This window comes from Vipera berus (genome assembly GCF_964194415.1).
Source record: "Vipera berus genome assembly, chromosome: 6".
NCBI lineage: Eukaryota > Metazoa > Chordata > Lepidosauria > Squamata > Viperidae > Vipera > Vipera berus.
In genome coordinates, this window is record NC_138208.1 from 88,486,663 (window position 1) to 88,514,633 (window position 27,971).

Genomic DNA, 27,971 nt, shown 5'->3' on the forward strand with positions numbered 1-27,971 from the left:
CATGGATCCCAGTCGGGCAGGGAAGGAATAGATTCCTCACCGTCCATCCAACACAATACAATGCTATTTCAGCCTCAAGTACTTCTTCCTTGACTTACAAACACAACTTAGAACAGGGGTCTTAAGACTTGGCCCTTTCATGACTTGTGGACTTCAACTCCCAGAATTCCTCAGCCAGGTCTTCAAACTTGGCCCTTTTATGACTTCTGGACTTCAGCTCCCAGAATTCCTCAGCCAGGTCTTCAAACATTCATCCTTTTATGACTTGTGGACTTCAACTCCCAGAATTCCTCAGCCAAGTCTTCAAACTTGGCCCTTTCATGACTGGTGGACTTCAACTCCCAGAATCCCTCAGCCAGGTCTTCAAATGTGGCCCTTTTATGACTTGTGGACTTCAACTCCCAGAATTCCTCAGCCAGCCAGCCAGCCTGCAACCCGTTCTTCACGGTTTGGGTTTCGTTCTGCAGCAGCTCCAAAAATCAGATTTATAGTTTGAAGGGTGCAAGAAAGAAAAAGGAAAAAAAAAACCATCAAGAGAGGTAAATTCTCAACAGCCAGGCCCTACTTTCGGTTAGAAACTATGTTTTTTTTCCCCCACAAACGACATGAGCAAGCTTTGGCATTTGCTAAAATAACGCAGCAAATCACTCTGGGACAGACTGAAGTGCTGTGAGTGTGACATTAATAGCAAAGTTTTCTTTTGGGTAACGATTGCCGGGAGATCTAACAGCTGAGAATGCATTTTGGCTGAGAATTTTAGAAGCCTCGCAGGAATGCCACCCTGAAACCTAAAACTCCCGATCCTAAACTACAAGGCAGAATCCTATACCTTTTCACCCATTGTACCATTTTTAGGATATGGCAACGTCCGAGTAACACCTAGCAAGGGGTCGAGTCACCTAGCAAGGGGTCAAAAAGTTGGTGACAAAAAAAGAAGAAGAAAGTGATGAAGTACAGGTAGTCCTCGACTTATGACAGTTCGCTTACTGACTGTTCAAATGGCACTGAAAAAAGTGCCCCCCAAGACACAGCCGAGCAAGACACCTGCCTGCCCGTGCTCTTCCTCCTGTCCGAGGTTGTCATTGTTGTGAGCATTTCTGTTGAGGATTGGCAGCGGGGGTGGGGTGGGGGGGGGTGTTTGGTTTTTATTTTTTCCCCCCTGCTGGGTGGTTGAAGCAGGTTTTGGTCACTTCGCATGACCCTGGGACACTGTGACCATCATAAATATGAATCAGTTGCCAAGCATCTGAATGTAAATCACAAGACTCTGGAGATGCTGCAACATTCCAGCTGATCGGCGCTTCTTCTGGGCTCAGCAGAAGGGCCGGGATCAGCGCTGAGCTCCAGCTGGAGCCTGGCACCGATCTTGGCGCTTCCGCTGAGCCCCGACAGCCCTGCAGCTCCAGCCGTCTCTCGCTCAGGCTTGTGCGGTGCTGCCACCGGTTCAGCTCATTCCCCTCCCCTGCTATCACTTTTCTAGGATGGTCGCCTACCACCTGCCAGGTGCCAATGTACCACAGGTGGTACCCGTACCACTGGTTGTAAAGCCCTGCTATACGGAGTCACCCCAATTTCCCTGGCGGCTCCCCCCAGTTCAACCGGACTAATTTCTGCTTTCCTGTAAAGCTGCATTAACACCATCTTGCAAAATGGGGGGGGGGTCCTTTGCTTGCAGGCACAACCGCGGCCCAAATTTCCGTGGCGGAGAGAGACACTTACTCAGTTCTGCCCCGTTTTACGACCTTTCTTGCCACCGTTGTTCATCACCGCGGTCGCTAAGCGAGTCGCGCGGTCATTAAGCGAACCTGGCTTCTTCCCCGTTGACTTGGTTGGTCAGAAAGTCACAAAAAGGGGGAAATCCCACGGCCCCAGGATACGGCAACAGTCATAAATAGGGATCAGTCGCCAAGGATCCGAACTTTGATCACGTGACCAAGGGGATGCTGCAACGGTCGTTAAGTGTGAAAAACGCTTTTTTCCAGTGCCATTGTAACTTTGAAGGGTCACTAAATGAATGCTTGTTAACTCAAGGACTACCTACACAAACCTCCTGCCAGCAGTTTTAACTGCCACTGGGGGCTCCTGTCTCTCTATTCTTATTGTTTCCTAGGCAGAATTTTTCCCCTTCGTCCCCCAAAGTCATCCATGCTTTCCATTACCCCCCCCATACCTCACATATACATACATATACATGTACACACACAGAGACACACACAGACACACACAGACACACACACACACACACAATCAAGATCACATGAAATATTAATACCACTTTACAATGCCTTGGTAAGGCCACACTTGGAATTCTGCATCCAGTTTTGGTCTCCACGATGTTGAGACTCTGGAAAGAGTCCAGAGAAGAGCAACAAAGATGATCAGGGGACTGGGGGCTAAAACATATCAAGAATGGTGGCTGGAATTGGCTATGTCTAGTTTAATGAAGAGAAGGACGAGGGGGGGACACCACGAAGTCTATCTTTTAAGCAGGCAAAGGCAGGATTCAGTGGCGTAGCGTGGGTTGTCAGCACCCGGGGCAATTTGCGCCCCCTAACCCGGTGACGTCACGGCACCGCCGAAAAGACGCGCCCCGCAGCGGCGTAGACTTTCCAAGAAGAGTTGCGCGCATGCGGGATGCTTCCGGGTCCCTCTCGAGGGCGGCTGGGCGGGGCTCCGACCTGCAAGAGCCGCTGCATTCAAGCTCGCACGTGAGCCCCGCTAAATAAAGCCACGTATGTGCACGAAGCTAGGCCAGCCGGCCGGCGGGTCCGTCTTCGCTCGGCCAAGCCTGCCGGGGCACCTGCGGGGCGCTTGCGGTTGGCCTGAGCCTGGGCGGAGAGTTGGGCGCTTCTATTTATTTTATTCAGTTTATGTGGCCGCCCATCTCACCTGCCGGACTCGTTTCGCTTTGCAAGAAAGAGCAGCTCGAGAGCGGAGCCAAGCCGACTCTGTGCAGCCCTTGGGGCTCCCTGAGCAGCTCAGTGCGAGCGCGCCCCCCCAGATGTTGCGCCCGGTGCGGCCCGCCCCCCCTGCACCCCCCACGCTACGCCACTGCACAAAGAAGAGGGAGTCAAGCTATTCTCCAAAGCACCTCAAGGCAGGAGAAGAAGCAACGGATGGAAACTCATCAAAGAGAGAAGCAACCTGGAACTAAGGAGAAACTTCCTGACAGTGAGGACAATTAACCAGTGGAACAACCTGCCACCAGAAGTTGTGAATGCTCCAACACTGGAAGTTTATAAGAAGAGACTGGACAGCCATTTGTCTGAAATGGTATAGGGTTTCCTGCCCAAGCAGGGGGTTGGACATGATGACCTCAAGAGGTACCTTCCAACATTATTATTATTATTATTATTATTATTATTATTATTATTATTATTAGTATTAGTATTAGTATTAGTATTAGTATTAGTATTAGTATTATTAGAATTAGTATTATTATTAGTATTAGTATTATATTATTATTATTATTACATACACACACACACACACATATATATACACATACACACACACACACACACACACACACACACACACGTCAGGGGCTCCCAGCCTTTTCTTATACCCCGCACCCCTAGAACACTTCTGATCTATTCTCGCACCCCTTACAAAAGTTCAAAATAACGGCAAACGAATTACGCATATAACTATAATTTTGAAAACCCAACTTTTTGCAACCCCTGGAGCATCATTGCGCACCCCCGGTTGGGAACCCCTGATATATATACAGCGACTGCTCCAAATGTACTTCGACATTGGTTGTCGCTCTTTAAGTCCATTTGGTCCCAATTTTACAACCTTTCTGGTTGCAGTTGTTAAGTGGAATCATGGCAGTGCTTAAGTCAGTAAATAGGGTTGTTCAATATATCTGACTTCTCTATTGACTTTTGTGTCGAGGTTCTGATCAATGTGACCAAATAAATCAGAAAGCCGAGGCAGGAAAGTTCCCCATTGTGTATTGGAGACATAATATTGGCAGGTTGACAAGTGAAACCAGATCTAAACTTTCTCTCCAAGCATCAAAGTAACACAACGTAACAATTCCCAGCCTTCTATTCATAGGTAAAGGTAAAGGTTCCCCGGCACATGCGTGCTAGTCGTTTCTGACTCTAGGGGCCGGTGCTCATCTCTGTTTCAAAGCCGAAGAGCCAGCGCTTGTCCGAGGACGTCTCCGTGGTCATGTGGCCGGCATGACTAGACGCCAAAGGCGCACGGAACGCTGCTACCTTCCCACCATAGTGGTCCCTATTTTTCTACTTGCATTTTTTACGTGCTTTCGAACTGCTAGGTTGGCAGAAGCTGGGACGAGTAACAGGCACTCACTCTGTTACGCGGCACTCAGGATTCGACCCGCCAAACTGCCAACCTTCTGATCGACAAGCTCAGCATCCTAACTCACTGAGCCACCGCGTCCCTCTTCTATTCATTGTTGTTGTTAGTTGCGAAGTCGTGTCCGACCCATCGCGACCCTATGGACAATGTTCCTCCAGGCTTTCCTGTCCTCTACCATCTTCTGGAGTCCATTTAAGCTCACGCCTACTGCTTCAGTGACTCCATCCAGCCACCTCATTCTCTGTCGTCCCCTTCTTCTATTGCCCTCAATCTTTCCCAGCATTAGGCTCTTCTCCAGTGAGTCCTTCCTCCTCATTAGGTGGCCAAAGTATTTGAGTTTTAGCTTCAGGATCTGGCCTTCTAAAGAGCAGTCAGGGTTGATCTCCTCTAGGACTGACCGGTTTGATCGCCTTGCAGTCCAAGGGACTCGCAGGAGTCTTCTCCAGCACCAGAGTTCAAAGGCCTCAATTCTTTTGTGCTCAGCCTTTCTTATGGTCCAACTTTCACTGCCATACATTGCAACTGGGAAGACCATAGCCTTGACTATACGCACTTTTGTTGACAGGGTGATGTCTCTGCTTTTTAGTGTGCTGTCTAGATTTGCCATGGCTTTCCTCCCCAGGAGCAAGCGTCTTTTAATTTCTTGACTACAGTCCCCATCTGCAGTGATCTTGGAGCCCAGGAAAATAAAATCTGTCACTACCTCCATTTCTTCCCCATCCATTTGCCAGGAATTGAGAGGGCCGGATGCCATGATCTTGGTTTTCTTAATGTTTAGTTTCAACCCAACTTTTGCACTCTCCTTCTTCACTCGCAACAAGAGACTCTTCAGTTCCTCTTCACTTTCTGCCATTAGAGTGGTATCATCTGCATATCTTAGGTTGTTGATATTTCTTCCGGCAATCTTAATTCCAACTTTTGACTCCTCTAGCCCTGCCTTTCTCATGATGTGGTCTGCATATAAGTTAAATAGGCAAGGCGACAGTATACAGCCTTGCCGGACACCTTTCCCAATTTGGAACCAATCAGTGGTTCCGTGTCCAGTTCTCACTGTTGCTTCTTGGCCCGCATATAGGTTTCTCAAGAGACAAATAAGATGTTCTGGTACTCCCATCTCTTTAAGAACTTGCCACAGTTTGTTATGATCCACACAATCAAAGGCTTTAGCATAGTCAATGAAGCAGAAGTAGATGTTTTTCTGGAACTCTCTAGCTTTCTCCATGATCCAGCGTATGTTGGCTATTTGATCTCTAGTTCCTCTGCCTCTTCGAAATCCTGCCTGTACTTCTGGTAGTTCTCGATCCACATACTGCTGGAGTCTAGCTTGTAGGATTTTAAGCATAACTTTACTAGCATGAGAAATGAGTGCAATGGTGCGATAGTTTGAACATTCTTTGGCACTGCCTTTCTTTGGAATTGGAATGTAAACTGATCTTTTCCAATCCTGTGGCCACTGTTGAGTTTTCCAAATTTGCTGGCAAATTGAGTGTAGCACTTTTACTGCATCGTCTTCTATTCATACTACCCAATAAAAAGGGGGTCCCCAACCTATGGGCCGTGGGCTCTTCACCAGCAGGCTGCAGAAATGGCTGGAACGAGGCACGCATACCTGGGCGCACATTTCCCTCCCCACTCATGCTAATCCTCACAGCCCTGTTTGCACATGCACGTGGGCATGAACAGGAACGCTAGCACGTGTGTGTGTGTGTGTGTGCGGGTCCTGCTTGTGCATGCATCAACGGGTGCTAGCCACTGCAGGGGGCGCAGAGCCGTTCAGGCATGCGCATGGCACCAGTGCATGTGCAAATGTGGCCACCGGTACTGTGGCAGTGGGTGTGGCCCAGTTTGCATGTGTGCGCACACGGGCGCACGCAGTAATTTGGAAGCTGTTCTTCCCTCCAGGCCTGGCTGAGGAATTCTGGGAGTTGAAGTCCACAAGTCATAAAAGGGCCAAATTTGAAAGACCCTTGGCTTATATGAAGACCTACCTATTTGAGCAAGCCTGCCTGGCCTGATGGGGGATGTGCTGGGGTTTTTATTGGGGATTTTTAATATTATTCTACTGTTTTTAGCTCGGGCTCTTATTTAATTCTTTTTTAATTTTTGTATTCTGTATTTTTTATGTGCCCTGTTCACCGCCCTGAGTCCTTCGGGAGAAGGGCGGTATACAAATATAATAAATGAAATGAAACGAAATGAAATATGGTCCATGCTGGGACAGGGATTCTGGGAGTTGAAGTCCACAAGTCATAAATGGGCCAAGTTTGAAGACCCCTGCTTTAAGACTTGTGAGCTTCAGCTGACAGAATTCCTCAGCCATGATTTGGCTGGCTGAGGAATTCTGGAAGTTGAAGTCCACAAGTCTTCCAGTGGGCAAGTTTGAGGAGCCTTGCCTCAGAATGCTGGAAGGATGGAGCGATGGATTAATTCTGCCTCTTCTTGCTGTTGCCTAGAATTCAAGAACCCATAATCCTCATAAAAGTATCGTCTGCCTCTGAAGTTGTAGAATCCTTCCAATCTGGTTGATTTTTTATTTATTTTTTTGCGACCCAGGAATCCCTTTATTCTGGGCGGCGTCAGGGCGACGGAATGGAGCCGAGCGTTTACTGACCGGGTGCCCTTCCTGACACCTACGCAGAGTTTGCAGCAGTTATTTTCTCTTTGTGTCGGGATAGAGAAACATCTGACAGCTGCCTAGGATTGAACTCTCAACCTTCCGAGTGGAAGGCAAGCCTCCGGGCCACCGTGCCGGCTCATTCCAATCCAGCTGATTTTGGAAGGAAAGCAAAACCAAAAAAACCCCAAAAGATGCAAGCCTCATAAACCCAGGATCATCCACAGAGTAGTTTTTCCCTCTGTACATTTATGCAGAAACTGACAAACTGGGGCAAAACCGCTTCATGAAATGCTGACTTGAATGAACACTGGCAGCAAATGAAGAATGATACAAATTATTGAGATTTTTTTTCCTTGGGAGGAAAAACCCAGTTACGCCTAATAGACAAGCAAAACAACAGCATCGTGAACAAGCCAAAATTTACTCTGAAATGGAATGAATCTGCATGGGGAGACAAAGAGCCTTTTAAATATTATTCCTGCTCGTCGGCGAATGTTCTCACGTTTGAAGCCCCAAGGCTGGACTTTTAACTACTTTAGGTCCATTTACATCATTTTAACAATCCAAAGTGATCACACCACCGTGGCCTTTGTGCAGACATCCCATTAGCTAGTTGAACAAATGCAAAACACCAAGTCATGATTTTTTCCCCCCCCAGCCAAATAATAATAATGTCATGGTTCCGACAGAAGAGCTTCGAGGCATCGTTTGCCTTAAAGAATCTTTATTTGAGAAGCATGGCATCAGCACGTACCTGGTCGAAGCCAAAATTTGAATTCTCCTCCCTTAAACACCTAGTATCAAAGCACAATTCCCACCTCTAATTAACAGTCATAAATCACATTCTCCAATTAGTTGGAAATGCAGACCTTCCTCCAGTTCTCCAAGCTGCCATTTCTTATCCTCTCTTATTTCCAAAAACCTTGAAAAAAACACACTCTACTACCATGTTGTTATGTCTAACTAATTCCCAAACATATTCTTCCACCACCACACCCCCTCCCAGCATCATCTGATTCCAACTCTAAAAGTAACACACAAGTTAAGGGGGAAATGGCTGCATTTTCATATATTGTCAAAGCAAGAACATCCGATATTAGTGGCATTGACAAATGGTTTGGCATGTGCAAAACTGACTGTTCTTCCTTAGAACAACTCTCAGGTCTTTGAGGGGAAAATGTGACGTGTGACAGTCTTCCACAACTGCATCTTCAAACCACTGTAGAAGTGATTTGAGGATGTTCGGGATACGGATGTGGATTACGGTTTGGAGGAAGAATCAAATCTTGGGTTCTCAGACCACTGCGTTCCTGGAAGGACAGGCTTGCAAATTTAGGTGAAGAGTTAGCCAAAGGCACCACTACATCACATCCAGCTGATTTAATCAAAGGCTCTCAGAACATAGAATAATAGGGGTGGAAGGGACCTTGGAGGTCTTCTAGTCCAACCCCCTGATTCAGCAGGAGACCCTATGCATTTGGAACAAATGGCTGTCCAATCTCTTCTTGGGAGATCTTCTTGTCCAGCCCCCTGCTCAAACAGGAGATCCTACGCCATTCCAGACAAATGGCTGTCCAATCTCTTCTTGGGAACTTCCAGTGATGGAGCACCCACAGGTTCTGGAGTTAAGTTGTTCCACTGATTAATTATTTGGTCAGGAAATTTCTCCTTAGTTCTTGGTTGCTTCTCTCCTTGATTGGTTTCCATCTGTTACTTCTTATCCTGTCTTCAGGTGCTTTGGAGAACAGGCTGACCCCCTCTGACTTTTGGTAGACAGCTTAGGTGTTAGACCCTGGGGGAAAAGGAGGACATAGACCAGGGGTCTTCAACCTTGGCCCTTTTATGACTTGTGGACTTCAACTCCCAGAATTCCCCACCCAGCGTGGACCATAGAAGCCAGGGGTCTTCAAACCTGGCCCCTTTGTGACTTGTGGACTTCAACTTCCAGAATTCCTCAGCCAGCATGGACCATAGAAGCCAGGAATATTCAAACTTGGCCGTTTTGTGACTTGTGGGCTTCAACTCCCAGAATTCCTCACCCAGCATGGACCATATAAGGCAGGGGTCTTTAAACGTGGCCCTTTTATGACTTGTGGACTTCAACTCCCAGAATTCCTCACCCAGCATGGACGGTATAAGCCAAGGGTCTTCAAACATGGCCCTTTTATGACTTGTGGGCTTCAACTCTCAGAATTCCTCAGCCAGGAACGCTGGCTATGGAATTCTGGGAGCTGAAGTCCACAAGTCATCAAAGGGCCAAGGTTGAAGACCCCTGACATAGAACACAAAATAATAGGGTTGAAAGGGACCTTGGGGATCTTCTTGTCCAGCCCCCCTGTTCAAATAGGAGATCCTACGTCATTCCAGACAAATGGCTGTCCAATCTCTTCTTGAAAACTTCCAGTTCTGGAGCACCCACAAGTTCTGGAAGCAAACAGTCCCCCTGGTTGATTGTTCTCACTTGTTAGGAAATTTCTCCTTCGTTCTAAGTTGGTCCTTGACTCTCTGGGGGAGACAGAAGATGGCTCATCGTTTGGAACTGCCAGATTCGGCCTTGCTTTCCTCCAACTGGAATCAAATACCGGCTTAAGCTACATATTTTATATCCACTTTGGAGATTAACGAGGGCCCAGCAGTCGAACCAGACCCCTCCTTGGGAAAAGCCTACATTCGCTTTCTGCTCAGTGACGCTACTAAGCTGCTTAAGGCTGAAGTGGAATAGAAGCATTTGTTGTAAATAAATGCACCAGCCAATGATCCAGGAGCTGTCGTTCAACCATACCTGAAGTATGGTTCAACCATACCTGGGTATGTCTGGTTTAATGAAGAGAAGGACCAGGGGGGACAGGATAGCAGTGCTCCAATATCTCGGGGGCTGCCCCAAAGAAGAGGGAGTCAAGCTATTCTCCAAAGTGCCTGAAGGCAGGACAAGAAGCAACGGATGGAAACTCATCAAGGAGAGAAGCAACCTAGAACTAAGGAGAAACTTCCTTAGTTAGAACAATTAACTAGTGGAACAACCTGCCTCCAGAAGTGGTGAATGCTCCCACACTGGAAATTTTGAAGAAGAGACTGGACAGCCATTTGTCTGAAATGGTATAGGGTTTCCTGCCTGAGCAGGGGGTTGGACTAAATGACCTCAAGAGGTCCCTTCCAGCTTCATCATCATCATCATCATCATCATCATCATCATTATTATTGCCAAGCCTTTGGACCAGAGTCTGGATTGAGAGGAGATTAGGTATTCCATTGACAAATCTCCTTTTTCCTGGTTCACCTTAGCCACATCGCCAATGTCACACTGCGACGTCTTTTAAAGGGGCTGCCACAAGGAAGGGGGGGTGTCAATTTATTTTCCAAAACACCAGAGCGAAGGACAAGAAAGAATGGATGGAAACCAATCAAGGGGAGAAGCAACTTGGAATTAAGGAGAAACTTCCTAACAGGGAGGACAATTAACCAGGGGAACAGCTTGCCACCAGAAGTTGTGAGTTCTCCAACCCTAGAGGTTTTCAAGAAAAGAGTGGACATCCACTTGTCTGAAATGGTACAGGGTCTCCTGCTTAAGCAGGGGGGTTGGACTAGAAGACCTCCAAGGTCCCTTCCAGTTCTATTCTGATTGATTGATTGGTTGGTTGATTGATTGATTGATTGGGGGGGGAAAAGTTCTTAGTTAAAAAAAAATAACCTGCTTATTTCAGAGGGATTGTGTGCTAAGCACTGCCGAAGAACAGTCGTGGGATCCTTAGGTGTGAGTTTAGCAAAAACGCACCCAACCCAGAGTTCAGCGGTCATCCTTTTCTTCAAATCAAGGATAAAATTACAGAGACAAAGGCTGGGGGATTCTGGGAATTGGAGTCTCTGCCTCTTAAGGTGGCCGGGGTAGGGAACCCCTGGCCTTCAGCCCCCTTTTTTTTGTGGCTGACAACTCGCACCTTGGCAAATCAAGGACCTATCCAACTGCACCCTTACTTCCTGCTGCCTAAATTGCGATTTAAGAGATTTGTTTTTCCTGCTTGTATTCATAATTGGGAGGAAAGGGAGGACGGGAGGGGGGGGTTGAGGAGAGAGAAATCCCCGCCACTTGTCCATCAAAACCTGCTTTCGTATTCTGCGAGCCTTCTGCTAAAATTATCCGAGCCCACACACAAGAATCCTCGTGATCATTTCTTGGACGTCTTTCTCCTCTGCTCATTATTTATCCTGGGGAATCTGTTCGGAAATAAACAAGTCCGTCTCTTTCTCCTGGCCGCCCACCACGACAAGCAGCTGTAAGCAGGGAGCAGCCAAAAGATGAATGGATTATCCCGCGTGGTTGAAAAGCTGGGCAGAAGGTTAGCGATCCTGTGTTTGAGACCCGGGATGGGGCAGGGTTGAGCTCGCGTCCTTCGCTCCAGCTCCTGTTGGGGACATGGAAAAGGAACACACACCCCCAACTGGACATCCCCATCGCAACGGTGATCTCACCGGCTAACCCTTTCGACCTGGGTGCTTCTGATAAGAGTGCGACAAAACAAAAAGACAAAAAAAAAACAAACCACAAGCGACAACCAAAATCTCGCACCACCTCAAGAGTACACGCCTGAGAAGATGGCGGAATCGCCCCACAAATTTACCCCCCCCCCGAGGCCGGGAAGCGATTAAAAATGGTGAGACAAACCGGTCACATTCCTTCCAATCAGATCCATCTGGATTTCCCAAGATACGCCTCTAACCCAGCAGGACTCGGTGTGAGTCCCACGTTTGTGATCCGTGGTATGGTTAAGGTCGAGGGCGAAGGCTCGTTCCCCGAGTTTGTGGGCGGGCTTCCAGACGTTTCGTGACCATCTTCAGCCGAGTTGAGGGGATGTCCATGTTGGTGTTCTTCTGTTGATAAGGGCTTCCGGTGTGGGTGTGTCGACTGAGGTTCTTGTGATGGGTCTTGTGTGGGGGAGGTTACCTCAGGTTGGGGTCCATGGGAGGTAAACTGCTGGTGGTGATGGGGGCTTGCGTTGGATGGTTGAAGGTGATGATGATTAGAGGACTGGAGTCTAAAACATACAAGGAACGATTGCTGGAATTGGGCATGTCCAGTTTAATGAAGAGAAGGACCAGGGGGGATATGATAGCAGACTTCCAATATCTCAGGGGCTGCCCCAAAGAAGAGGGAGTCAAGCTATTCTCCAAAGTGCCTGAAGGCAGGAGAAGAAGCAACAGATGGAAACCAATCAAGGAGAGAAGCAACCTAGAACTAAGGAGAAACTTCCTGACAGTTAGAACAATTAGCCACTGGAACTACCTGCCTCCAGAAGTGGTGAATGCTCCCACACTGGAAGTGTTTAAGAAGAGACTGGACAGCCATTTGCCTGAAATGGTATAGGGTTTCCTGCCTGAGCAGGGGGTTGGACTAGATGACCTCCAAGGTCCCTTCCAACTTTATTATTATTATTATTATTATTATTATTATTATTATTATTATTATTATTATTATTATTATTATTATTATTAGCTTGGTGCTGTCTCTCGTTGGCTGTGTGGTGCATTTCGATCCTGAGGGGTTCAGAGGCTGGTTGTAGGTCGATGTGTCTGTTGGCGGACCCTCAACCGACCCACGCAAGCCCTCCCCGCCAGCAGTGGAAAGCAAGCAAGGTTCACTCAGAACGAGCTCTAAGCTTCTAAACTTTCCTTTATAGGAAGGAGAAATCAAAATTAGGAGGCTAAACTCCTCAACCTAACAACGTTGGGCGCTAGCCTAGCCTGATGTTGCCAGGTACCCAAACTGTACCAGCCAATCTTGTACAACGACGTGGCCCTGCTTACGACACTGGAAACTCTTAAGCTTAGGCGCTTGTGATTTATAGCATTTCGTAGCGTCGCTCTGCCGATATATCAGGACTAAAAGATAGATTCTACCTGGTCGCAACAATTAGAGCGATGCTAGAAGAACAGCATATATCACTAGCCGGGGAATGACCAAAGATGACACGCGGCCCTTCGGATGGACAGCTACACACCGCCCTTCGGTTGACCTCCACTTGAACGGTAGTCAAGGAGAATTTGTTACGGGTCATGAAGAAAAGGGAGGAGGCTTAGCTCTAGATTGAACTGCAACGTACACTGGACATTTTGTCCCCCGACTGCTAACCAAGCTTGGATAGGAGACTAAGAGTCCATCTAAAGCAGCTCATCCTTTCATTGGCGCCTTCAATGCAGAGTGTTTTATTTATTTGTTAAATTTATTCGCCACCCTCTCATAAGACTCTAGACAGCATACGGTGATAGCTAGTCCCACCTTAAGGCGTGAAAAGCAGCCGGGTGACTTTGGGCCAATCACCAGGAGACCGTGAGTTCTACTCCTGCCTTAGCCACAAAAGCTGACTGGGTGACTTTAGGCCAATCACCAGGAGACCGTGAGTTCTAGTCCCCCCGTAGGTGTTAAAGCTGGCTGAGTGACTTTGGCTCAATCACTAGGCGATGGTGAGTTCTAGTCCCACCATAGCCATTAAAGCCGGCCGAGTGACTTTGGCTCAGTCACTAGGCGATGGTGAGTTCTAGTCCCACCTTAGCCATCAAAGCCGGCCGAGTGACTTTGGCTCAGTCACCAAGCGACGGTGAGTTCTAGTCCCACCTTAGCCATCAAAGCCGGCCGAGTGACTTTGGCTCAGTCACCAAGCGACGGTGAGTTCTAGTCCCACCTTAGCCATCAAAGCCGGCCGAGTGACTTTGGCTCAGTCACCAGGCGACGGTGAGTTCTAGTCCCACCTTAGCCATCATAGCCGGCCGAGTGACTTTGACTCAGTCACCAGGCGACGGTGAGTTCTAGTCCCACCTTAGCCATCAAAGCCGGCCGAGTGACTTTGGCTCAGTCACCAGGCGACGGTGAGTTCTAGTCCCACCTTAGCCATCAAAGCCAGCCAAGTGACTTTGGCTCAATCACCAGGAGACAGTGAGTTACAGTCCCACCATAGGCATGAAAGTTGGTTGAGTGACTTGGGCTGGCTCCCTCAGCCCAACCCACCTCACAGGGTAGTTGTTATGGGAAAAGAAGGAGGAAGAAGTAATCTGGCCCGCTCACTGCTTTGAATGACTTACAGTATAAGGCAATACGGGTAGGATAAAATTCTAATTAATAAATTGCTGAGAAGCTGTGGGCACCAAGGCCAGGGGGCCCTCCAAGCATAATTAACATTATGCACCTCTGGCTCGATCCTACACAGTATCTCACCTAGACCGTGTCTTTCCCTTCTTTAGAGACCACCAATGTGGGTTTTCTGCAATTGCATTCACACCAGATACCTTGTAGGTTGTTCGACATCCATTGCAAACAGAGGAAGGTGCTGAACCAAGCAGCACAACACGGGTAATCCTCAACTAACAACCCCTTGCTTAGTGACCGTTCAAAGTTACTCTGGCCCTGAAAAAATGGAATTTATGGCAGAACTGAAGAATCCCCTTGGACGAGAAGCAAAAACCTCTTCAAGGAAAAAGAGGTCCAGTTGCCTTTTGAAGAGCACCTTCGCGACCACCGCCCGTGCGAGGTTGCAACGCTGCTGAATAAAGGGGTGGTCCTCGCTCTTATGACCGTCTGAACGTCACTCGACGGTGACCCCAGGATTTGGCAACTGACTCGCTTTGCGACGGCTGCGGTGCCCCCGAGTCACGGGATAGGACCGTCTGACAAGCAAAGTCAACGGGGAAGCCAAATCCACTTAGCAGCCGTGTTCCTAACTTAACAACCGCAGCGGTCCGCTTAACAAGGGTGGCAAGAAAGGTCGTAAAACCCGCTTAACGACTGTCTCGATTAGCCACGGAAACATTGGGTTCCATTGTGGTCGTTAAGTCGAGGACCACCTGTACATCCTTTCCAGGAAAGAACACGATGGGTTGTTTGTAACCTCGCTGCTCCGTTTTTTGCTCGCTGCCCTTCTCCATCCCAGCTTTCCATTCCTCTTCCTTTGTTGTCTTGGTTACGTCTCCCGGCCCGCGACGCACCCTGCATTTTCATTTTAATAATATACTCTTGTAAAGCACAATATTTTACTTCAATTGCCTGTGTCACTGGGAAAAAAAATTCCTTTGACATGGATGACATTTGTTTATCAACCAGCGGAGGGTGTTTTATGCTTCTGGGTAGCTTGCAAGAGCTTCGCGAACAGGACACCTCAGGAGTTTGAAATACGATCGGTATCAACTTTATATAAAACGCATAAATAACAAGCATCCATCAACTCTAAAACTGCACGGGGAAGAGGAAATAGAAAAAAAAAACAATCGGTGTGTTGTTTTTTTAAAAAAAAAACAAAAAAAAACTGTCCACGGCCAAGAGTTGACAACATGGAAACGGAAATACATCACCGGAGCAATAATAACAATGACAATAATAATAATTTATATGGCACGTTATTGAGTATGCAAAGTACTTTGCATACATTATCTTGCAATCTTTACAATAAACCAGTGGATAGGTCCATATTTCTACTTTCAGGCTTCGCTTGTCTCCAGCCACTTAATGAACTCGGTCCAGACACTGCAACTACTATATAGGAACCCACATTTCATTACATTCAAATTTATGATGCAGCCACGTTTCCCAGTGCAATTAGTCAGGGCTGTTTTTTATTGCCCTGGCCACAGCTTCCCGTACAATTCCTCAAATCTTTCCTGCAGCTGAATCTCTTGCTCAAGTGATCTTAAGATAGCTCAGATGCTGTACGTTTCAAAAAACCGACGAGTCTGCCAACCGTTTTCACTGCCTTGGGTTATTGTCGGCGCCCGCTCCCCAATTTCACTGACGTGACAAAAGAATTTTGATTGGAACCATTTGCACTTCTGCAGGGTACAACTTTGTTGAGCCACGGCAACTCACGATTCATTCATAGGATTGCATTTTTTGCAGTCACAAACTCAGCCCATCTTAAGTAACGTTTTGGCTCGGCATATTCGTTAAGCTTCCCCCAAATGAGGATAAATTCAGCAGTTAGGTTCAAGCTGTTGCATGAAAACCCATCCCGGAGCGTGCTTCAATCTTATGAATTGAAATTGCCTTAACAACCCACTTGCTTAGCGACTGAAATTCTGTGCCAGAGCATGCACCGTTTTATTGCGCTGAGATAACCCAGGAGTAAACGCAGCAAACAGTGGTCTATATTAAATGGTGGTTTAGCTTACACTGTCTACCATGTCATACACCAGGAACACTATACACACACGTGGTAATGCAGCAGAATCCAACACACAGCAGTTACAGCAGGAGATGGAAGAGAGAAAGACACTCCAGCAAAGTCTTCCCTTTTATACTCAGGCTCTTAAAGGGATACAGACCCTGCTTGCTCTTAAAGAGACACAGACCCTGCTGAGTCATTCCTATCATTGCATCATCCACCTTATATTACATCAGCCGGTTAGCTTTTAAATCATTACCTTGACATTCTGCTCCCTCAGTTCTGGTCAAGGACTAATTGTATGACCTGTTGCATTGGCAAAACAACAACCACAACAAAAACCCTCCAGTCTTCTGAGGTGAATCCTCGTACCATCTATTCTCTTTATTTCTTTGTTTTCCTTGGCCTTTCCTGCCTCTACCCTTTTCCCACCCAAATAAGTATTATTCTACGCTGGGATGTGGTTTTGTTTAAACCATCTGAAGGTGATGACACAGAACAAGTAATTTATTCCAACAGAAGGTTATTTTTTCCCGTTTTTGCACATCTGAGCTTCTTGCCAATCAGATGAGTCTGGAATAGCAATGAGCTAAACTCAGAAGTATTATTTATATCTTCCCGCAGCGAAATTTTCAACTTGAAGGGACTGGAAAGGGGGAAAAAAGAGAAAGGAAATCGTTTCAAAATTTTTTCTAAAAAAGGGGATTCTTCAACTTCTTATGATTTCTACACTAAAGAGAAGACAAATATGGGGGGGAGGACCCCAAACTTTTACAACCCTTAGAGACAATGCTAAGATAAGTCAATAAGAATGCTACAAAAGCCAGCCTTGGTGCCGGCGCCACTCAATTTGATTTAGGTAAAGGTAAAGATTCCCCCGCACGTGCGTGCTAGTCGTTTCCAACTCTAGGGGCCGGTGCTCATCTCTGTTTCAAAGCCGAAGAGCCAGCGCTTGTCCGAGGATGTCTCCGTGGTCATGTGGCCAGCATGACTAGATGCCAAAGGCGCACGGAACGCTGTTACCTTCCCACCGTAGTGGTCCCTAGTTTTCTACTTGCATTTTTATGTGCTTTCAAACTGCTAGGTTGGCAGAAGCTGGGACGAGTAACAGGCGCTCACTCTGTTACGCGGCACTTGGGATTCGACCCGCCAAACTGCCAACCTTCTGATCGACAAGGTCAGTGTCCCAACCCACTGAGCCACCGCGTCCCCTTAATTTGATTTAAGACGCTCTAATTTTTGAGGTTAAATAAGAAGGTGACTTACAACAAATAACAGATAGTCATCTTTATTTACCAGGGAGTTTTTAGGCCCAGATAGATTCCCAAAGCTGGTGTTAAAAAAGAAGCAGGAAATCTGTAATTTGATTGTAAGTTCGTTCCCCTTTCCCAGAAGATTCTCTGAGATAATTTTCTGGCCTCTTAGGCAAATGGCAAATAGGAACCCCATTCCTTGTCATTTCATGGATATTTTGTGATGTCCACCAAGATACCATGGTTTGTTTCAAAGACGAAAGATTCAAAAGTTGCCTCCTGGTGGAGCACCACGCTTAGCATCTCTAACACTCAAATAATAATAATAATAATTCATAAAGAATGATTTCATACCTTTAAGAGAAATAGACATGGCTTTAAGGTTGACGACAAAGGCTAGACTCAGAATTTGCACGCCAAAGAAGGAAGACCCATGAATGAGTGATACGTTATGCCCGCAAATATCCTACGTCCAAAATTGCAATATGAAATCTCATTTTATTCATAAATTGATCCTCTTTCCAGTGACCCACTCCTAAGACACAAGATTGTTGGAAGCCAGCACCCACCCACCCACCCTCATAGAGAAGGAAAAAAATTTTTTGGAGGAAGGGGGATATTAAAAAGGACAGAATATTATATTTCCCCGAAGGAAATCAAGCAGAAGTCTCTCTGCCCCAAGCAGAAACCAGGTCTATAGAAATGCAGATTTGACAGTCCTATTCAGAAAGGTTGGAGAATAGAATAGAATAGAATAGAATAGAATAGAATAGAATAGAATAGAATAGAATAGAATAGAATAGAATAGAATAGAATAGAATAGAATAGAATAGAATAGAATAGAATAGAATAGAATAGAATAGAATAGAATAGAATAGAATAGAATAGAATAGAATAGAATAGAATAATAGAATAGAGTAGAGTAGAGTAGAGTAGGACTAGAGTAGAGTAGAGTAGAGTAGAGTAGAGTAGAGTAGAGTAGGACTAGAGTAGAGTAGAGTAGAGTAGAGTAGAGTAGAGTAGAGTAGAGTAGAGTAGAGTAGAGTAGAATAATAGAATAGAATAGAATAGAATAGAATAGAATAGAATAGAATAGAATAGAATAGAATAGAATAGAATAGAATAGATAATATAGAATAGAATAGAATATAGAATATAGAATATAGAATATAGAATATAGAATATAGAATATAGAATAGAATAGAATAGAATAGAATAGAATAGAATAGAATAGAATAGAATAGAATAGAATAGAATAGAATAGAATAGAATAGAATAGAATAGAATAGAATAGAATAGAATAAGAAGGATGAAGAAATTAGAATAGAATAGAATAGAATAGAATAGAATAGAATAGAATAGAATAGAATAGAATAGAATAGAATAGAATAGAATAGAATAGAATAGAATAGAATAGAATAGAACAGAACAGAATATAGAATATAGAATAGAATAGAATAGAATAGAATAGAATAGAATAGAATAGAATAGAACAGAACAGAACAGAACAGAACAGAACAGAACAGAACAGAACAGAACAGAATAGAATAGAATAGAATAGAATAGAACAGAACAGAACAGAATAGAATAGAATCTGGAAGGGACCTTGGAGGTCTTTTAGTCCAGCCCCCTGCTCAAGCAGGAAAACCTACCATCTCTAGAAGTTAGAAACTGATGAGATTAGGAAGACAAAGACCCATAAAATCTACATACCCACCCAAACTCTAAAGACATGACCTTTAGGATATAATAGGGTTAACTCACCACCATCAGAATACCAAAAGGGCACACTCAGACACAGGTCAAAGTGCATGACACAGGAAATACAAAGTCTCAAAGAGGAGCAACTCCAAACACCAAAGCCCAAGAAGGTATAAAAACCCACCCACTCCCAGTTCCATGCAGGAGCTGGCTTTGCTCTTCAATAAACGACAACCTTCTTTTTAAAGCAGTCTCCATTTTGTTTATTCCCAGCTTGGACCGGACCCTGTTGATGATATTTCTTTCAACAAGATGATTTAGCTTTATTCAAAAAAAAAAAACAACAACCCACTAAACCAACAATCCTGAATTACCAACCAAACCCTCTTACGGTTTCTTTTTACAGATATATAGGTTGTATTATTTCTCTCATAATTCTCAGTGAATGGTAGAATGTAACAATTGTAGAGTGTCACATCCTAAGAGATCCAGGCTATTTAAAGCAGGCTGCAAGCTTCAAAATTCTGTTATAATTGACAAGAATCCATGACGAGATCCAGTTGGGTTCTCACTATGTGGCAAAAATTTACTCTTCCGTTCCTCCCTGGAGGATTTTTCAATTATCATGAGAATATATTAACAGGAACAAAGTATGTACTCATACAGGGATAGAATAAATGAGCAGACAGTTAAGCTTTGGCAATTAACATACGCTACTAGGCCAATTTCTCTCCATTAGAAGGTCATCTCCAATGGATCTTGAGAGACAATCAAAACTGTCAAATTCTCCAGAGTCAAATGCCTCTTTCAATCCTACTTCTGAGACCACAATGCAAATACTCAGTTCTTGTAAAAGTTTAAAACCCCACCTATCTGAGCCAAGAACGGGCCTCCCACTACGTGAACGATGCACAATAGAAACCAAAAAACAGACTTCCAAATGAGATGAAGTCACATTGGCTCTTCTGCAAATCCAAAGTGAAAAAAAAGTTGAGTAGAAATTTCTTGGACAATCAATCAATAAACTCCTGGAGCGTCTATAAATACACTCTCGTGGGCCACAATGTATGTTTGTGCTGGAATTAGCTTGGACATGGGGTCACTCAAGCAACGGACAATTTGTGAAGTCTTTATCAGCCCACCGAAATTTAGATGAATTATCCAAATGCGCAACCGTGACTCTTACAATAAACACAACACATGTTTATTAAGGTTCCCCCGCACATGCGTGCTAGTCGTTTCCGACTCTAGGGGCCGGTGCTCATCTCCGTTCAAAGCCGAAGAGCCAACGTTTGTCCGAGGACGTCTCCGTGGTCATGTGGCCGGCATGACTAGACGCCAAAGGCGCACGGAACGCTGTTACCTTCCCACCGTAGTGGTCCCTATTTTTCTACTTGCATTTTTACATGCTTTCGAACTGCTAGGTTGGCAGAAGCTGGGACGAGTGACAGGCGCTCACTCTGTTACGTGGCACTCGGGATTCGACCCGCCAAACTGCCGACCTTCTGATCGACAAGCTCAGCATCCTAACCCACTGAGCCACCACATCCCTACATGTTTACTACCTGTCCCATAATAAATACTGTACAACACCAACCTTGTTAAAATCAGCTTCCTTTCCATACTTGGGGAAAAAATATGGGAATAAAATTTACTTGTCCCATATCTCCAGTCCGTGTTGGTTTAAATGCCACTATTCCAATCCACAAAACCTGGAACCTAGCTAGTTAGACAGACCTTGAGCAGACCTCAAGATTGCTCATTCTCACTTGGACCGATTTCCACAGAACAACTTTCTCTTCAAACTACCAACCAAGCTTCACCGAAAATACTGCCATCCTTGGAAGTCAGAAGCTCGTCCTTCCATTGAACTGAACCATTGACCTACGCAACTGGCAGTGTGCCGCAATGGCTTCAGAAAAGCCAGTCCTACCTTCTTTAACTTGCCACTCTTGGTTCCCACAAAGGCCAACGAATGGTCCTTGTAGACATAGGCGATGACCGATGTCATTCTGTCCTGACCTTCTGTGAAGATGGGCAGTCCTCGTACCATCTCGGATACTCCAAGAGGGGCATTCATATCCAGGCCGCAGAAATTGTCATCGATGGTTAACAGCTGAGGGAGAAAACAAACGGAGGGAAATAGAAAACAAGACGGTGTGAGTATTCTAGGCTTTGTCAAGCTCACTTACCTGGAGAACGTGTAGGAATCTGGATCAAGTTCTGTTATGTCCAAGAGGTTTAAAGAAGATAGACCTATTCTGTGGAAGGAAGGAAGGAAGGAAGGAAGGAAGGAAGGAAGGAAGGAAGGGAGGGAGGGAGGGAGGGAGGGAGAGGGAGAGAAGAAAAGGAAGGGAGGGAGGGAGGGAGGGAGAGGGAGAGAAGAAAAGAAGGAAGGGAGGAAGGGAGGGAGGAAAGAAAAGAAGGAAGGAAGGAAGGAGAGAGGAGGGAGGGAAGGAGGAAAGAAGGGAGGGAGGGAGGGAGGGAGGGAGGGAAAGAAAGAAAGAAAGAAAGAAAGAAAGAAAGAAAGAAAGAAAGAAAGAAAGAGAGAGAGAGAGGGAGGGAGAAAGAAAGAAAGAAAGAAAGAAAGAAAGAAAGAAAGAAAGAAAGAAAGAAAGAAAGAAAGAAAGAAAGAAAAGAGGGAGGGAGGGAGAGAGAGAGAGAGAGAGAGAGAGAGAGAGAGAGAGAAAGAAAGAAAGAAAGAAAGGAAGGAAGGAAGGAAGGAAGGAAGGAAGGAAGGAAGGAAGAAAGAAAGAAAGAAAGAAAGAAAGAAAGAAAGAAAGAAAGAAAGAAAGAAAGAAAGAAAGAAAGAAAGAAAGAAAAGGGAGGGAGGGAGGGAGGAAAGGGGAGGGAGGGATGGCGGGAGAAAGGAAGGAAGGAAGGAAGGAAGGAAGGAAGGAAGGACGGACTGAGGGAGGGAGGGAGACATGAGCTATGACCCCCCCCCCCGGCAAAATTAAGTAAACATCTCCTCCAAAGCAAGCTTCTGGGATCTTAAGGATGCACCTATGAAGCTTCATTGATCAGAATTAAACTTGATGATGGTGCAGAGTTTTATCCAAACAGACCCCCTGGTCACCTAAGGGGAGGCAGATGAGAAACTGGCATTTAGAACTGGGTCCTGCTTGACCTTCACGTCAGTCACGCCAAGAATTTTGTAGGTTATTATCCAACGACAAGTCCCAACTGGGGAACTTTAACCCTGAAGCGAACAGGTTTGTGTTTTTTTTTCCTTCAGATGTAATTTAGGCAGGAACAGCCCGAAGTTCCTCAAATTTATTGGGTTTCATGTCTGTGGCTATTTCGATTTCTTTTCTTGTTTTATTACACACACTCACACACACATAGAGCAGCCCCAGATCAAAGGATCACTGTCAGGTTTCCAGGGACCGGCGGAATCTTAATGCACCACAAACTTCGGTGCCTGCCTTTGCTACAACCACACTTTGCAACACATGGCTCCAGGCAAAAATATCATCTGCCCCGTGCATTATAAAATATCTAATTTCCTAAAGGGGGTAAAAAAAAATAAATATATTGCATTTCTTACAGGCCAGAAGTTTTTAATCTCTGGTATTTCCAACTGGCCTTTGGCATAATTTGCATGTCATAAATAAGAAAGAAAAAAAAAACACAGCAAGGTCGCTATTGATTTTTCCCATTTTTTTATTTATTTTTTTTGCTTTTACCTTGGGAGAAAATAAATTCATTCGCCCGGAGGTCTTGAATATATCAACGGTACAAAAAGTCTACGTAATTTATATCAATCTATCGCCTTGATTTGAAACCAGACTTTCTACTAACTAGGGTAAGTTAAAGGCTGACTATTATTTTTTTAAGTTAACCCGTTCCTAAAAAAAAACAACAGTCATCCACAATAACTAAGGCTGCTAGTCCTCAACGTACGACTATAATGGAACCCAAAAATTTCTGCTGCTAAGCGAGACAATTGTTAAGTGAACTTTGCCCCATTTTAGGACCTTCCTTGCCACGGTTGTTAAGTGAATCACTGCGGTTGTTCAGTTAGTGACAAAGGTTGTTAAGCGAACCTGGTTTCCTCCCTCGACTTTGCTTGTCAGAAGGTCGCAAAAGGGGATCACGTGACACACACCCCTCCCTGGGACACTCTGCAACCATCGTAAATACAAGCCAGTGGCCAAGCATTCAAATTCTGATCACATGATCCTGGGGATGCTGCAATGGTCATAAGTGTGAAAAATGGTCCTAAGTCACTTTTTTCAGTGCCGTCGTAACTTCAAGTGGTCACTAAACGAATGGATGTAACTCCAGGACTAATACTTGTATTTGAGTTTCCCCTTAAAGGCCTCAAACTATCTAGGCCAGAGGGATAGGCAACCCTGGCTCTTTTTATGACTTGTGGACTTCAACTCCCAGAATTCCTGAGCCAGCGTGGCTCAGCATGGAAACCTCTCCCTTTCCCCTCAGCATGGCTGGCTCAGGAATTCTGGGAGTTGAAGTCCACGAGTCATAAAGCAGCCTAGGCCTAGACCAGGAGTAGGCAACCTTGGCTCTTTTATGATTTGCAGACTTCAACTCCCAGAATTCCTGAGCCAGCATGGCTCAGCATGGAAACCTCTCCCTTTCCCCTCAGCATGGCTGGCTCAGGAATTCTGGGAGTTGAAGTCCACGAGTCATAAAGCAGCCTAGGCCTAGGCCAGGGGTAGGCAACCTTGGCTCTTTTTATGGCTGGCTCAGGAATTCTGGGAGTCATAAGTCCACGACTCATAAAAGAGCCAAGGTTGCCTACCCCTGGGCTAGGGAGCTGGCAGCACTTAACTGATCCATGCTGATCTCAAAAAGCTCAACAGGTTTGGGGTGGATGGGAGACCACTCAGAGATCTCAAGAGGTGAATTTTGATCATGTGACCATGGGGGTGCTGTGGCGGTTCATGTGAAAAACAGTCATAAGCTGCTTTTTTTTCAGTGCTATTGTAACTTTGAACGGTCACTCAACAAACTGCTCTAAGTCAAGGACTACCTGTGGAAAGATTTTTAAAAAACTACTCAGGAGAAGATGCTTTCCACTCCACTTCATTGAATGTGAAATGACAAATATTTGCCTTGGGGAATAATTCGTTGGCCTGTGATGATGTGCTATGAATTCTTCGCTTGTGATGACTTTTCTTGCCTCCTGAGTCCTCTTGTGTTGTGGATTTAATTTTGCCTGGTGGGTTTGTCTTGTTTGGGAAACTTTGGGAATAGAATAGAATAGAATAGAATAGAATAGAATAGAATAGAATAGAATAGAATAGAATAGAATAGAATAGAATAGAATAGAATAGAATAGAATAGAATAGAATAGTTGGAAGGGACTTTGGAGGTCATCTAGTCCAACCCCCTGCTCAGGCAGGACACCCTATATACACCATTCCAGGCAAATCGTTGTCCAATCTCTTCTCAAAAACTTCCAGTGTTGGAGCACCCACAACTTCTGGAGGCAGGTTGTTCCACTGATTAATTGTCCTCACTGCTCAGGAAATTCCTCCTTAGTTCCAGGTTGCTTCTCTCCTTGATTAGTTTCCATCCGTTGCTTCTTGTCCTGCCCTCAGGCGCTATGGAGAACAGCATGTCTCCTACTAAACCACTGTTAAGTGTGTGTGCACATAGGACTTCAGAAGCAACTTATCTCCTTAAATGGTAGGCAAGTTTGAGATATTAATTTTTGGGGCCATATTTAATTTAATTTAATTTTAACTTAATTTTATACTGTATTGTTTTTAAATTTTGCCCTGTAAACCGCCCTGAGTCCCTCGGGAACAGGGCGGTATACAAATTGAATTAATAAAATAATAAATAAATAAATAAATAAAAGTTTGTAGATTTTCTGTAGGCTGTGACAGCGTCTTCTAACTGCAGAGATGATGGCTCCTGTTTTCTTGGTAAGAGAAGAGAGTCTTTGAGTCTTTGAGTAGAATAACACCATGTTGAGGATATTTGCTTAAGGAAGATCCAACGTTTGAGAGAGGAACACCCATCTTCTTGCACTAATTATACTAATTATGCTCCTCTGGGGAGCTGAGGACTCTTGGTTTTGAGTGATTGGATAATTAGAAACACAGATACAAAAGCCTATGAGGAACAGGTAGACTGCTGTTGATCTATCTGTGGCAAAGTGTACAGCAGGGGTCTTCAAACGTGACCCTTTTATGACTTGTGAACTTCAACTCCCAGAATTCCTCAGCCAGCGTGAAGACCCCTGGTTTACAGGCATCAAGTCCATTCTAGACCAGGGGTCTCCAAACATGGCCACTTTAAGACTTGCGGACTTCAACTTCCAGAATTCTCCAGCCAGTTGAAGTCCCCAAGTCTTAAAGTGACCATATTTGGAGACACCAACGTGATGATCTCTATGGATAAAGTCCTGGAAAAGGGTGCAACAGAGAGGCAATCCACCCACCAATGTCTAGTCCTCAACATACGACCACAATTAAGCCCAACATTTCCAGCAAGGCAGTTATTAAATCAAATTTGTCCCATTTTATAGCCACCGCTGTTAAGCCAATCACTGCAGTTGTTAAATGAATCCTCCAGTCATTAAGCAAGTCAGGCTTTTCCCCTGAATTGATTTTGCTCGATGGGAAGGTTACAAATATGATCACACGACTCCAGCAGAGCGCAACTGTCCTAAAGACATGCCAGTTTTCAAGGGTCCACATTTTGATCACGTGATAATCGGGATGCCGCAACCGTCGTAAATGTGAGAGAGAGAGAAACAGAGACACAGAGAGAGAGAGAGAGAGAGACCGAGACACAGAAAGCAATCACTTTTTCCAGTGCCCTTGTCACTTTGAACGGTCACGAAACGAAAGTACGTTGAGGAACGATCTATGCTGCCAGATTCACCAAGGTTTCGTGTTTATTTCCATCCGTTGGGAAGATTTTGGTCCCATTTTTCCAATGTAACAAAAGGGTTTTTCACATTTCTTCAAAAGACACGAAACGAGGAGCAGAGAGATCATTGCAGCTTCCCTTTAATGACACACACACACACACACACACACATACACACACACACACACACACAAAGGCTCAGGAACCCCACTTCCCTCACATCGGCGGCTGTGAAATTCACACACACACACAACTCAGAGCCAGCCCAGGTGCATCAGGAAATCTAGCACAGAGCCCTCTGCCAAGGAGCAATTAGCATAATTATTATTTTGTTTTCCAGTCAAAATTGCAACTTAGGCTGCTGAACACCACCGGGTGTACGCAATAAACGAGCTTTTAAGAATTAAAAACACAACAGAAGGTAATCATTTTTGTGTCTGGAGGCAGCATTTTCATCCAGGGATCCCGGATAAATGTTGTGAAGACCAGAAAGGAAGTTAAACTTTAAAAACAAGGAAACATCAACTGGGCTATGAAAAAATAAAGGATGGGGGGGGTTTTGGGCGGGAGGGGGATTTTGCGGGACCCAGTCCCAAAAGTCAAGATGGCGGACACCACCCTGTAAATGAAGCTCCGCCTGTTCTTTAGGGGATGGAGCTTTTAAGCTCCCATCAGACCACCATCTTGACTTTTCTGACCATCTCCTGCATGCAGCCCTGGATGCAATTTAGGCAATTTTAATTTATCGCCGTAACTGTGTCTGGCAATTACAGCTGTAACTCGCGATGGTTGTGAAGCGGGTCACTCTGTCAATGGCCCAAATGGCCGTAAATGCGGGCGGGTTGCCAAGTGCTGGTTGCCAAGTGTGAGAGAGAGAGAGAGTCAGAGAGAGAGAGACAGAGACAGAAAGACAGAGAGAGAGAGAGAGACAGAGAGAGACAGAGAGAGAGAGACAAAGAGAGAAGGGGGGAGAGAGACAGAGAGAGAAAGAGAGAGAGAGAGACAGAGACAGACAGAAAGAGAGGGAGGGAGAGAGAAAGACAAAGACACACACAGAGAGAGAAAGACAGAGAGAGAGACAGACAGAGAGGGAGAGAGACAAAGAAAGAGAGAGACAGAGAGAGGTCACAATTTCAAAACTGTGTCGTAAATAGCCTTTGGGGGGGCTGTCTTAACTTCAAATGGCTGCTAATCAAATGGTCATAAGTTGAGAACCATTTGTACAGGCATAATTAACTGCAGGCAGGGATGACACTGGGTTTGTAGGCCATTCTGAAGTCAAAACGGACGTCCTCATAAACTGGATTTCCACAACGTGAAAAGTTAGCTAGTTGGCTATCAGGGATGTTCACAAAAGGACAGAAAGTTGCCAGTCCCTCTCCCCCAGCCCATGATTGTCCCCATATTATGTGGGGAAGATAGGAGGAAGAAGGAGTAGAGTATTAGGTATGTTGGCTGCCCTAAGTTATTTATCAAAATGATAGCAATGGATGGATGGACGGACGGATGGATGGATGGATAGATAAGAAAGAAAAGGATTGAGAGAAAGAGAAAGAAGAAAAAGAAAGAAGCAGAAAGGAGAGAAAAAGAGAGAAGAAGGAAGGAAGGAGGAAGGAAGGAAGGAAGGAAGGAAGGGAGGGAGAAAAAGAAAGAAAGAAAGAAAGAAAGAAAGAAAGAAAGAAAGAAAGAAAGAAAGAAAGAAAGAAAGAAAGAAGAAAGGGAAGAAAAGAAAGAAAGAGAGAGAGAGAGAGAAAAAGGAAGGAAGGAAGGAAGGAAGGAAGGAAGGAAGGAAGGAAGGAAGGAAGGAAGGAAAGAGAGAGAGAGAGAGAGAGAAAGAAAGAAAGAAAGAAAGAAAGAAAGAAAGAAAGAAAGAGAAAGAAAGAGAGAGAAAGAAAGAAAGAAAGAAAGAAAGAAAGAAAGAAAGAAAGAAAGAAAGAAAGAAAGAAAGAAAGAAAGAAAGAAAGAAAGAAAGAAAGACTTCACCAACCCCCTGGGGGTCCAAGTAGGACCAGGACAGAAGGGAAAGCCAGCCAAGAACATTACCCCATCCCCAAACAAAGTGCTTATTGTACC

At 45.1% G+C, this 27,971-nt stretch overlaps 1 protein-coding gene across 1 annotated transcript in view; it reads right to left on the minus strand.

The window, feature by feature from the left end:
- Window positions 1-27,971, minus strand: part of PLXNA4 (plexin A4) — a gene marked incomplete at both ends in the record, with an annotated part of 438,455 nt that overhangs the window by 399,897 nt on the left and 10,587 nt on the right. The window contains one exon of the mRNA XM_081331751.1: window positions 20,980-21,162. Within this exon, the coding sequence (XP_081187877.1) occupies window positions 20,980-21,162 (183 nt within the window). The remainder of the gene's footprint in view (window positions 1-20,979; window positions 21,163-27,971) is intronic.